The sequence below is a fragment of the Hipposideros armiger genome, unplaced genomic scaffold (assembly GCF_001890085.2).
Source record: "Hipposideros armiger isolate ML-2016 unplaced genomic scaffold, ASM189008v1 scaffold_295, whole genome shotgun sequence".
Lineage (NCBI taxonomy): Eukaryota > Metazoa > Chordata > Mammalia > Chiroptera > Hipposideridae > Hipposideros > Hipposideros armiger.
Genome location: NW_017731645.1, coordinates 1,384,871 through 1,396,763, shown reverse-complemented (window position 1 = coordinate 1,396,763; position 11,893 = coordinate 1,384,871). Strand labels below are relative to the sequence as shown.

At 52.3% G+C, this 11,893-nt stretch overlaps 1 protein-coding gene across 3 annotated transcripts in view; it reads left to right on the top strand.

The window, feature by feature from the left end:
* Positions 1-11,893, top strand: part of PTPRN2 (protein tyrosine phosphatase receptor type N2) — a 363,220-nt gene that overhangs the window by 344,298 nt on the left and 7,029 nt on the right. For all 3 annotated transcript variants that reach the window (XM_019659095.1, XM_019659096.1, XM_019659094.1), the window contains 2 exons: positions 5,039-5,092; positions 7,280-7,344. In XM_019659095.1, coding sequence (XP_019514640.1) covers positions 5,039-5,092; positions 7,280-7,344 — 119 coding nt within the window. The remainder of the gene's footprint in view (positions 1-5,038; positions 5,093-7,279; positions 7,345-11,893) is intronic.

The window sequence follows — 11,893 nt, the reverse complement described above, 5'->3', positions numbered from 1 at the left end:
GGGGTGGGGGCTGTCTGTTAGATGTTCTAAATACAGTGGTGTTATATATGGGGGAGGGGAGGGGAGGGGAGGAGTAGCTACACATCATTTACGTATTAACTGCAAGATGCGTTCTCGCTTTAGAGGCTCAAATGTGAGAGAAGAATAGGGGTCTTAGATTGCGGAAATACGATCATGCTTTTTGATAAGATTCTCCAAGGCATGAAGGGTCCCAAAGATGTTGAGGAATGAAACCCGGATTTCTGGTGTGGCCACTCACCTGGTTAGAGATGATGATGAGATTTAACAGGCTAGGCCCCGATTCCAACACGGGCAACCTTGGCCGAAAGCCTAGGTGTAGATAGCACATGACTGTCTATATTTTTAGTGCCATTTTGAAGCCAACAGTTTTAAAACATCCAGTCTTTTGTTCATGCCCTAGTCAGCTAGTCACCGGGTGGGTCATCTTGTTTGAAAGTGTATTTATTGAACTGCTGAAATGAATGCTAGACACCATCTTGCAGGAAGATATTGACAGAGCAATAAAATAAAAGCAACACTTGAGACACAGGTTTGATGACACCTCCCCCTGTGACAGCCCCTGGCTATCAGATGGTGGGGGGTGAATAGACAGGTGCTGAGCCGGCCAACAGCCAGGTTCTAAGTCTGTGAGACTCCCTTCCACGTAACTGACTGGACATCTACCTAGTAAGGAAAACAGGTAACTATTCGAAACAGGAATGAGGACAGAGGCTGTTTAATCACATTACAATCGTAAAGGGATTCGTGTCTGAACAGGTTTGCACCCCGGAGGCCACAGTCGTGTCACCGAGGGAGGTTGACAGGCAGGTGCTGTCATAAAGACGGGCTTCAGCCTTATCTCTGGACGCCTTGATTTGTGCATTACAGATTTGTCGGTTATTATGAAACCATTTCTTTTGCCTTTCAGTCCACTTTGAAAGACAAAGTTTTTTAATTTGTGTAGTTCTTTGGACCCAATGGCATGTGAAAGAGCTCTACGAGACGCATGCATTAAGTGTCACATCCACAGACACACCCAGTGACCCCATCCCCACCCACCTCCTCTCCCAGAGGCAGAGGACGCACTGAATCCCAAACACACCCTCAAACAGTGGCCGCACACACGTCCTTCCCGATCCATCCTCATTTCCTGGACATCACCTGTATTTTCTTAATAGACATTTATGTCTGAAGACATGCTATCTAAAAATCTTACCTGGGGCACATTTCCTGCGATAGAGTCTTCAAAAAATGGCCATTCCTGGCAAGATGGATGTGGCTGCAAAGACGGCGGTTACCGTGATCCCGTCTTTCCGCTCATCCGGCGTGTTTGTCCGTATGTGCCTGTGGGCCTGTTTGTCCATCGCATCCATGCATGGAATTAACGCTCCATAACCGACCCATGCTTACGGTTCTTCCTGAAGGAATATCGGATTCTGCCAATCCCCTTGGTCTAGAGTCTTAGCACATAGAACTCGAGAAGGTTTCTGTTCAGTGAAAAGCAACACGAAGCCCCAGACACAGCTTTAAAGTCCCATTAGAATCGAAAGGTTTTCCGGCCCCACCCGGCAGTCCAGGCCAGGCTGCCTCTCAGTACTGACTGGGCCGTCGGCGTGAATGGTCACGTTCTCAGAGAGCATCGCGCTTAGGCACGGGTTGCTCCTTTGTGGTTTTCTATGTAAAACAGTACGATGGCAGCCCAGTTTCAGCGACCGGGGAGGGGACAGTGGTTCTGGGGACACCAGTCGCTCTGACGCAGCCGGATCCTCCTCTCCCTTCCGTGGGCCGCAGCACAGCCTCACCCTCGCTCCGGCCCAGGGTGCTCGTCAGTCAGGCAGCCAGGGCATAACTAGGAATGTCTGCAGAGAAACGGCTGAGCTAGGCGAGAACGAGTGTCCATGTGAGGGCTTTGCGTTAGAAGAACTCTCTCTGTCTGTCTGATCACTCACTCTTGCTGTGGCAATGCATCCATGCTCGTGCTCGCTGTAAACATGGACAAACCCTTACTTTGCCAGCTAATTAGCGGTGGCCAGTGTCATTTTTGTGACGTTGCAGCTAGTAATATGAGCCCAGTTGCATAGTCACAAAAGTGATCGTTGGAAACTGTGACTGTACTGCAGGGACAGTGTGGGAAGCCCCTTTTCTGAGCCTCTAACGACCTCTGACCTTTGCTCGCTGGTGGCTGCCTGACGGTCGCTTCTCACTCAGTGACCCGTGGGTTGGTTTGTATTACTAATCGTTCTTTTTCCGTGGATTCCTCCTGTGGACGTATACATAATATCCGTTTTTCTCAATGCTTGCGCCCTTTTGCTTCCTGATGATCTGTTCTGATAGCGTAAAATAAGGCGGCTGTGTGTCGCCCGTCCGTGAATAATGCGCCTCTCTCGCTTGGGTCGACCAGATGAACGCTTTTGTGGACTGTGGTGCTTCCGCCTCCCCGCTTCGGTGTCCCACGCTGTAATAACACGAGCACATGATTCTCTGTAAATACATGTAAACCATAGCAGCCCCTGCGCTGACACTGCGCGTCTCATGGCTGTTTGCAAATAGGGTTAGCGCTGGGGGGCTGGTGTGGATATCAACATCACTGCGGAGCCCTCCGAGCAGCTGCTAGGCAGCCAGTCAGAACATGTTGCAGAAAAAGTACTGAAATCTGTGGCCACACGCGCACAGGAGCTGCAGGGCTGGGGAAGCAGCTGCCCGCAGTAGCCAGGGGCCTGTTCTTCCCGCGTTTGCTGAACGGCTGAGCCGCTGGCAGGGCCTCTCCCGGCCACTCACTGGCTCCTGCAGCCATGTCTCCTGAAGCTGGCGCAGCTGAAAGAAGGCCTGTGCTCATGTTTATTTTTAATGTTCTTTTTTTGTGCTGGCGACTGGCCGGTGACAGAACGTGCAGAAGCTGAGCTGAGTCTTACAAACACAGGCTGGATGGCCAGGTGTGGTCCATGGCAGAATGTTGGAGGGGCCGCGCCGAGCTGGTTCGTGTTTAAAAGCTCCAGGCCAAGAAACTCAATTTGAAACTAAAAGCCTGTGAAAACAGTGCCAGCTAGCTCTGGTGGGGCAGGTCAGCTTGCTCAATTCTGCACATGAGCACAGTGTGTGCACGCAATACACATACACAACACGTGCACGCACACACATGCACACAACGCACGTACACACGTGCACACGCCTCATTTGAGCTGCTGGGTTTCACACTCTCACTCAAGGTTCATCCTTGAGGTCTGGCGTCTGTTTTGTCAGAGACAAAGCTCACGCTATCTTGACAGCCCAAGTCCAGAACGGGAGGTTTGGGCAGAACGGAATGGGTGTTTTCGTATCTGCTTTACTCTCAAAGGGCCAAGAACTTTGGAGACATTCCGGCTCACCTGTGTCACTGATTTTAATGAGTTCACTGTGACTTTCTCCACTTTTTCCCCCAAACTTAACATTACAGTATACACAAAAAGCAAGAAAAGGCTGCAGCCGAAATGATGACATGGCCATGGGGACACCGGGCAGCTTGTTTGACCCATGTTTCTGGGTCTTCTCATTTATTTAATGATTTTTTTAAAATTTATATATATGTAATTTTTATTTTTTTATTTTATACTAGTTTCAGGTTTACAGTGCAGTGGTCAGGCATTTATATAATTTGTGAAGTGATCCCCTGAGGAGTCCAGTACCCATCTGACCCCCTACATGGTCCCTACAGCATTATTGATTACATCCCCCATACTGTATCTCACATCCCTGTGACACCTTTGCGGGGCGGGGTCTTTGAATGCCGCATGTTTTCAGAGGCCGGCAGCCAGGTCCCTCGCTGCCCTGAGCAGGCTGGGAGCCCGGCCCGTCTGAGGGCTGCGTCTTGCCTGGGCTGCTGCACCCCTCATGCTGGTCAGGGGGTGTAGGCCTCCCCTCAGAAGTGCCTCGTCCTGTTCACCCCACAGAGGACGCAGGACAACGCAGCTACGCTGAGGCTCAAGCTGACGCCACGAACTGAGTCATCCCCCACCCCCGGCCCCTCACCCCACCCCGGGCCTTGCGGCTCGCAGGGCTGGGGGCAGAGCAGCCACTGACTGCATTTTCACGTGCAACTGTTTCCATGCTGAGCAGGCAAACCTATGCAAAGAAATGTGACATTTCCCCGTTTCTGGTACGAGGAAAAAGATTCCTCTGTACTGTCATTCGTTTTTAACTTTCACCTCATGCCTTCTGTTGTAGAAGTTATTACAGCTCATTTTAGGGCACACCCGCCTCACATTTTTTTCCTTCCAATCCACCAAGATTCTGTTTTTGATTTTCTTTATTCAGAAACATTTCACAGAGAATTTCGATGTACTTTGTGAACACGTGTGCATGTTTCACGGACTTTATTATACAGTGAGTTTCGAATCAGCCTGTGATTGGATTTAGGGCTTGGTTATAAACTTATTCAATGCTTCTTGTTAATTTTCATAAATTCTGATCTGAAATCTGCACAACGAAGTTGTTTTTAGACACACATTTATAAGCGTGGGAAGCTTGTCTTGCCTGCAACTGTTTGTCTATAATTTAGACACCCGTACAAAACCAAAGTTCAGAGCATCTTTAAGGTGCTGCTGCTTTGAGACAATATAACATTACATTCCAGTACAAGAGCTAGACCATAAGACATTTTTAGCATAAACTGCGAAACTCAAACATTTCAGTGAAGAATCCAGCACTTGTAGCACAACTACAAAACAGGTGAAATTAATTGTAGGAACAAGAGACTGAGAAGGGGGCGGGGGGTAGGCTGAGGGCCCCACGACCCAGGACCTCAAGCTCATAGCTGCAAAGGGAGAAGGACTTCGTGAAAGTGTAAGAATTGTTTTGAAAGCTCTGTTTAATAACTTACATTGAAAAGAAAAATAAACCTCTGAAAGTGTGTGTGTAATTTTGATTTTCTTTGTCAAAACAGGCTGTTGCAAATTGATGTCCGAGACATGGTTTACATGCTTTGGCTTGTTGGTGATTTTGGGTAACAGGGTAAAGAAGGCGTCATACATAACCATAATTTCTGTATCTCTTTTTATTTCAGAAAAGTAAACAAGTGCTACAGGGGCCGTTCTTGTCCAATAATTGTTCATTGCAGGCAAGTACAACTTTTAACATGGATTAAGAAGTGTTGGTACCTCAAAAAACAAACCACAATTAAATCCAGAAGTTGAACTTCCTAGTGGCTTAATAATGACACCTACCTGGTGTTTCCCATGGAAACCAAAGTGCTAAGATGAATTTTCTATGCCGCTGAGCTGTGAAGTCATGTGTTTAGGTCAGTGTGCTGGTCCCGCCTGCACGTGCTGTGTGTCCTTCCCAGAAGCCATGTGCAGGGTGCTACGCTTGTGTCTGCCACCCTATTTTCTCTTAAGTCCTTGTGGTGCCACTACACAAAAACTTTGAGACAACATTTTTTTTATCTATTGCTCTGTCTCAGCCACCAATATGTGCAGTTGAGGTTTGGAACCACGTGCAGAAGGTGAGACGCGCTTGGGGCCATTTTGAACAGGGACAAAAGCTGTAGTTACAGGAAGACGGGCCACCTCTGGTTTATGACGTGAGTCTGGGCCTTCGGGTGAAAATTCAGGGCTCATCCCCTCAGTTAGGTCACACCCTCACCAGCCACAGCAGAGCCACTCACAGAAAATTCACTGTCAGGGCACCGTCTTCTGGCTTCACATCAGCTGTTTCTGGTACAGAACCACACTCCATTTTCTGCAACTATCTTGTAGAATGTTCCTTTCTGTCTGGGATAAAGGGGAGACACGTCTCCAAAGATCAAACACCAAGCCCGTCAATTCAGTCAAGAAGAGTGTGTATGTGAGAGAGAAAGAGGGGGAGAGAGTGTGTGTGAGTGTGTGTGTGTGTGTGTGTGTGAGTGTGTATGTGAGTGTGTGTGTGTGTGTGTGAGACTGTGAGTGTATGAGAGAGTATGTGTGTCACACAAAGTGTGTGGGTGTCTGTGTGTGAGAGTGTGTGTTTCTCTGTGTGTGCTTGTGTGGGGGTGTGTATGTGTCTGTCTGTCTCTAGGTGTGTATGTCTCTATGTGTGAATGTGTGTCTGTGTCTACATGTGTCTGTGTGTATGTCTGTCTGTGTGTATGTCTATCTGTCTGTGTCTGTGTCCACCTATGAGAAGAGGAAGAGAATAGAAGAAGGTGTGGTTCCCTCAAATGTAGAAAAGAACAGCTTTTACGCACAAGTGCACCCAGACGAGCTGCAGGTAGACGGGAGGTTTACAGTCAGTCTCGGAGGTCATGGGAAGAGCAGTGATGACAGGAGAGCAGAGGGACGGCCCAGCGGCCACAGAGGCGCCTGTGGTCACTGCCCACGGTGAGGATTAGATGCAGGACCAGCTCTGCTGCGTCTCCACGCGGCGAAGGTGACGTGTTGGAAGTGAAATGTATGAATATTTACCTTTCCAGCTGCAGCTTTCTTCAACACTTTGTTTGAGAAAACATGTTAGAGCCAAACGCAATGTTCGTTGACTACAGAAAGACGGACACTGCAGTCTCAGCAGTGGCTCCTCGGGGTTACCGGCCACCATGCCAGCCAGAGACTGACAGCATGGGATTTGTCCGTTAGTCACAGGATCCCTCAAGTCTTGACATAGAAACATTTCTTTTTTCCCTAAAGTCGCAATTGGTTTTGCTAGGAATATAAATGTAAAGCGTCTGTTTGAAGCTGCTCGTGGGGAGAACAGCCACCTCTCGGGGACACATCTGTGGGGGACGAGATGGCCACACGTGCTGATAGAGAAAGGATGGGCTGGGGCTGCTTTCCCCCAGAAAAGGAATCATTTTCTTTCATTTGCTATTGTCGAGGCACAATTCAAAACCTTCTTACAACTCCATCCAGATGGTAAATATTCCAGTGATGGCAGGGGGGTTAGGAGCAGAGAAAGGAGACGCTGACTAAGGAACGAGTAGCGTGTACCCTGTGCTGTGAGAGCAGGGACGGGCGTGTGTGGTGGGGCGCCACCAGCCTGCGCGGACGCCCAGCACCCCGCGTTCCCTGCCGCGAGGTTATGTGGGCCCCACGCAGCTCGGGGCAGACGCTGAATGCCAGGGCCATGGACTCTGACAGCCACATGTTTCTTCATTCTTCCTCCTCCCCTCCCCTACCCCCTCCTCACCCACGTTTCCCCGCTTCTCTCACATTCGCAGCCTCGCTCCCCCCTCACGAGCCCCACTCAAACACAGAAGGAACTGAGCTGCCGTTGGCTTTGCTGGCGTGGGGTTACCGTGACGGCGGCGTTTTCATCTCTCTCCTTCTGTTGACAGCGATGGCGCGGGCCGGAGCGGCACCTACGTCCTGATCGACATGGTTCTCAACAAGATAGCCAAAGGTGAGACTTGGGGTGGCTGCTTTGCTGCAGATCAGAGCGGGATGGCATTGCTATGGCAACCTGGTGTCATGCTCTCAGAGGCCTCGGAAAATTAGCCAATGGCTATCCCTTTCCCGAGTCACATGAAAGCTGTTTGCAGCAAGCACGGTGACTCCTGAGGTGCCGCCTTTGTTACCAGCGTCCGGTGGCGTGGACATCGGGCTCGGCACATGGTAGACGCTCAGTGCACGCTCGCTAACTCCATGTCAACACACGCAAGCACGCACATGCACGTGTGTTCTGTAGAGGCTCCCACCTTCCAGGACATCCTATTCTCCATCCTTTGCCCGACAGTGGGAGCGGGTGCCGATTACATACCTGCGTTTATACATTTTCACACAAATGCCAGCGACTCCGACACAGGCATTCTCCTGACTCTGTTTTCTTCTTGTTAAAAAGAAAAATAGAACATGTCTTGAACCAAAAGATGTGAGTTAGGAGCCCATCGTTTTGAACGTAAAGATTAGACAGCCTGGATAAACGACCAAACGCCCTACAAGCAGCCACCAGCCCACCTGGCTTGTCACCATCAGAAGTGAGCCCAGTGCTGCCGATGAGCCAGCAGACAAGGCAGCCCAGACGAGTGCAGATGCTCCGGTTCCACTTTGAGTAGCACCTCCCGCTTTTAGGTCCTGACTTAATCGTGACCTTTTCAGACCAGAGGTCATTTGTTCCCTGTGCTTTAATGCCACTGCATCTCCTCAGATACGTCTTGTCACTGCTGAACTTGCAGTTCCTGGGAGCTCGGCGCTCACGGCATTTGTGCTGCTTCCCTCGCCCAGCCCTCCCTTCTCCGCCCACCAAGCACGTGACAGCCCCTCCATTACACCAAGCACTTCCGGAGGACACAGACCACCTTTGTGTTGGAGGTGATGCCTGCGTCTAGACGCAGTGGGACACTACGCCCCTGGGCACACATGGGAACGTGGCCGGTCTGAGGGAAGGGAGGGCTGCGACACTTTCTCCGTGTTTGTGGGGTCGGCCCGGCGTCCACCCAGGGTGAAACCTGGAGTTTAAGTGGCTCAGGTCCACTTCACAGAAAAGCCGTCGTGTAGAAGCTCCCAGCCTGGGGACCGGCCCTGGGGCAGGCTGACGTCTGTCCCACAGCAGCAGCCCCCGGGCACCGTGCAGTCAGATTCCACGCAAGGCGTGGGCCAGCGTTAAGCTGTGCCAGCCTAGCCCAGCCGTGGGGAGCGGGCCTAAGAGGGCAGTCCCGGCCTTTCCTGAGACTGGTCACCCCTCCTTCCGTTCTTGAGCTGCTTCCCTCTGCTGGAGAGTGGGGGTTGCCATGTCAAAGCCCCTCATCTGGGGCCAGGCCTCTGCGAGATCAAAGGGCAGGGCGGCCCCACCCGGCCAGCGGTGCCTTTCCCAGGCCACCACACTGAGTGGCCGCCCACCCGCCCAGGGTTTTGTTCTGGCCCAGGCTCTCCTGGCCGCCTTTGTCTGGTCTGAGGAGCCGCAGGCCTGCTGCAGACCCTGTGTTCACCAGATGATCAAAGGCCCCAAGCCCGGACACCAAACCTTTCTTCCCGTTTCCTTTTCTTGAAAGGAGTGAATTGTGCAGGACCGAAGCCTCGGCAGAGCCTTCCTGCGCCCACCCGGCAGCCCTGCAGCCGCCAGCTTCCCACCAGACCCAGCAGCAGGTGCAGCTGCGGCCACAGGCGCTCTGGGTCACACAGGCTCTCGGGGATTAGGGCCTGCGGGGGCCGGCCAGGAGCGGTTTGAGTCCCCTGTGCAGAGAGCGATGCGGCTTGAGAGCCGAGTCCCTGTGGGCGGGAGAGTCGGTTCCGACCTGTGAAATTCCATGGCTTCCTTTTTCTTCACTGCGAATGCATTTCTAACTCATAATTAATAGTTTCCGTCAGAATTAGTGTTTAGCCAGCATACCCCTCTGTCATGGGAGCACTTAGCTCAAATGGAACGATAATCGTTTTGCAGCCAAGATCTTTTTCAAGGTTGTGCTTTTTAGATTTTTGTCAGCGGCTTCTCTTTACCCAGGGTTTTGTTTTTTTCTGTTTCATCACAGTTTTTTTAAAGGGATGAATGGGGGAGTTTCCCAAAGACTATGTTTGCGGGTCGCTCCGAGGTGGCATTGCACTCCACTCGGCCAGGGCTCCCGGCTCCCCAGCCGCTGTTGGTATTCAAAGCCCGAGTGTGTTTGGGGGCAGTTTCTTTTGTTGGTGGGGCCCCAGGACCGGGTGTCATCCTGTGGGACCCCGCCGCGTGGTGATGGATGCACGGTACACGCGGCCATCCATCCGGCTCCCTTCCCGTCTCAGCAGCCTGATCTGTGCTGCCGTTTGCCCGTCACCCGGTGTGCCAGGCAGCAGCTCCTCTGTGAGAACCTGTGTAACCCCCGTCTGCTTCCTGTCTCTGCGACCCTGACACCCGAGTCCCTCACTCGAGTGGAGTCACACAGTACTTGTCCTTCATGCCCGGCTTCCTCCCTGAGCAGTTCCCCCAGGTCCACCCACGCGGTGGCAGGTGGCAGAATGTCCCTCCTTGTTAAGGCCGAGAGATGCTGTGTCCTGGCCACGCCACCGTGTGCTAATCCAGTCACTGCTGCCTCCCCTCTCCGCCACGGTGAGAAACGCTGCTGCACAAATGCCTCGTGAGAGGCCTGCTGCCGATTCCCCGGCACAGACCCACAGGCGGAGCGGCTGGGCCAGCCGCTGGCTCCACGGGACCTTCCAGAAGGCCCTGCACACCGCGCCTCGCGGCTGCACCGTTTTCACACGCCCACGGCGGTGCACAGGGGTCAGTCTCTCCCCAGCACTGGTCATTTCCTGGGCTGTGTGGGGGTTTTTTGATAGCAGCCACCCCCACAGGTGTGAGGCGGTAGCTCATTGTGGTTTTGATTTGCATTTTCCTAAAGACAGGTGATGTTTTTTCGCGTGTTTGTTGGCCATTTGGATATTGTCTTTGTAGAAGTGTCTATTCAAGTCGTCTGCTGTTTTTGTTGTTGGGTTGTAGGAGTCCTTTATATTCTGAATTTAAGCCCGTGTCAGACTATGATTGGCAGGTAGGGAGATTGAAAGGTTAGCCTCTCTTTCCATGCTCGAGCACTAGCAGTTGTCTGCTTTGGTGCGCAATTAAATTTTCATGATGCCCAGTTTATCCATTTTTCCTTTTTCCGCCTGTACTTTTACTGTCTTATCCAAGAAATGATGCCAAACCTGAATTGTGAAGATTTTCCCGTTTTCTTACAAGAGATGCTAGCTCTCAGTACCAGGTCCAGGTCGCCGATGGGGGAGCCGCGCTGGGCTCCCAGGGCTTTCCCGGCCGGGAGGTTCGGACGTGTGACACGGGGGGCCGCTGCATGTCCGGGGGGCGGGCGCCTGGCGCAGGGCTGGGCCCCCTTGCTGTGCATCGTGGAGGCACCGCCTTAGACCTGACGCAGGGTGCCTGGCTCAGCGCCACATTCCCCTGGCATTTGAATAGTCATGATGCTTCTCACATTGAAAATACCAGAAGCTCCTCCATGGACTCCGCTCAGCCCCAGCCCGTGGCTGGGCTGCGGGCTCCCGCCTGCCCTTCCCGGTGGCTTTTCCTTGTCTCTGTTGTAATTGTGCGACTGTGGACATGCTCTCAACTTGAGTGTGCACCCAACAGGTCTGTTCTCCGGAGCCTAACACGGCTGCCGCAAGATGGGGCCGAGAGCGAGTTCCGCATTCAGTGCACGAGAGGCAGCCTCCTGGGTACGGGCGAGTTTCGGTAAACCCCGTTCCTCCAGGACAGCCTTTATGACGTGACCAAGGGCACCGCCCCCACTGAGGACCTGTGCTTTGTGTCGCACTCCCCACGTCACGATGGCACTCGGGGTCCTGACCAGGACGGCCTTCCCCGTGACGCCCGCCTTCTATGAAAGGCCACGGTGTGAGCCCTTGAAGGTCCTGTCTACACACCTCATACAGCTAATTATCCTTGATCCTGACGCGCAAGGAGGCAGCCGGCCACGTGACACAGTTGGCTTTACTTAACGAAGCCGTTCCGTAGCTAATTTTAGTGCTGTATGTTTTTAAACCTTCATTTGATTTCCCCCCGTGTTTGCTTTCGGTTTCAGGCAAGTACACTTCTGAGCTATCTCCCCTATGTTCTTTGATATTTTAAATGCCTTGTCTGGGGAAAACCTCATTAGGCTCCGTCCCCTTTTTCCCACCTTCCCTCAAAAGCAGTCATCTAAAGAGGTGTCACGCTGCAATAAAATAGGAAAGCGTCACGCATGGCTCAGGGAGCCCACCATCAGCCCAGGTCACTGTCACAGCCGGAGGCTGCTGTCCCTGGCTCGGCTGTGGCAGCCACATCTCCTGAGAGCGTCGTGTGGCCCAGCCATCGCCTGGAAGGTGATTCAGCGAGCGACGATGGTGTAGGCTTTGCTGCTGGTTTCGGCCCACAGACCACCCTGCAGAGTCACGTCACTGCCAAAGGGGTTTTAAAACCAGCTCTAAGGACGCACAGAAAGTGCCTGAAGTAACCTGAAGAGAGCGTTCTTTCTTTCTTTTTTTTTTTT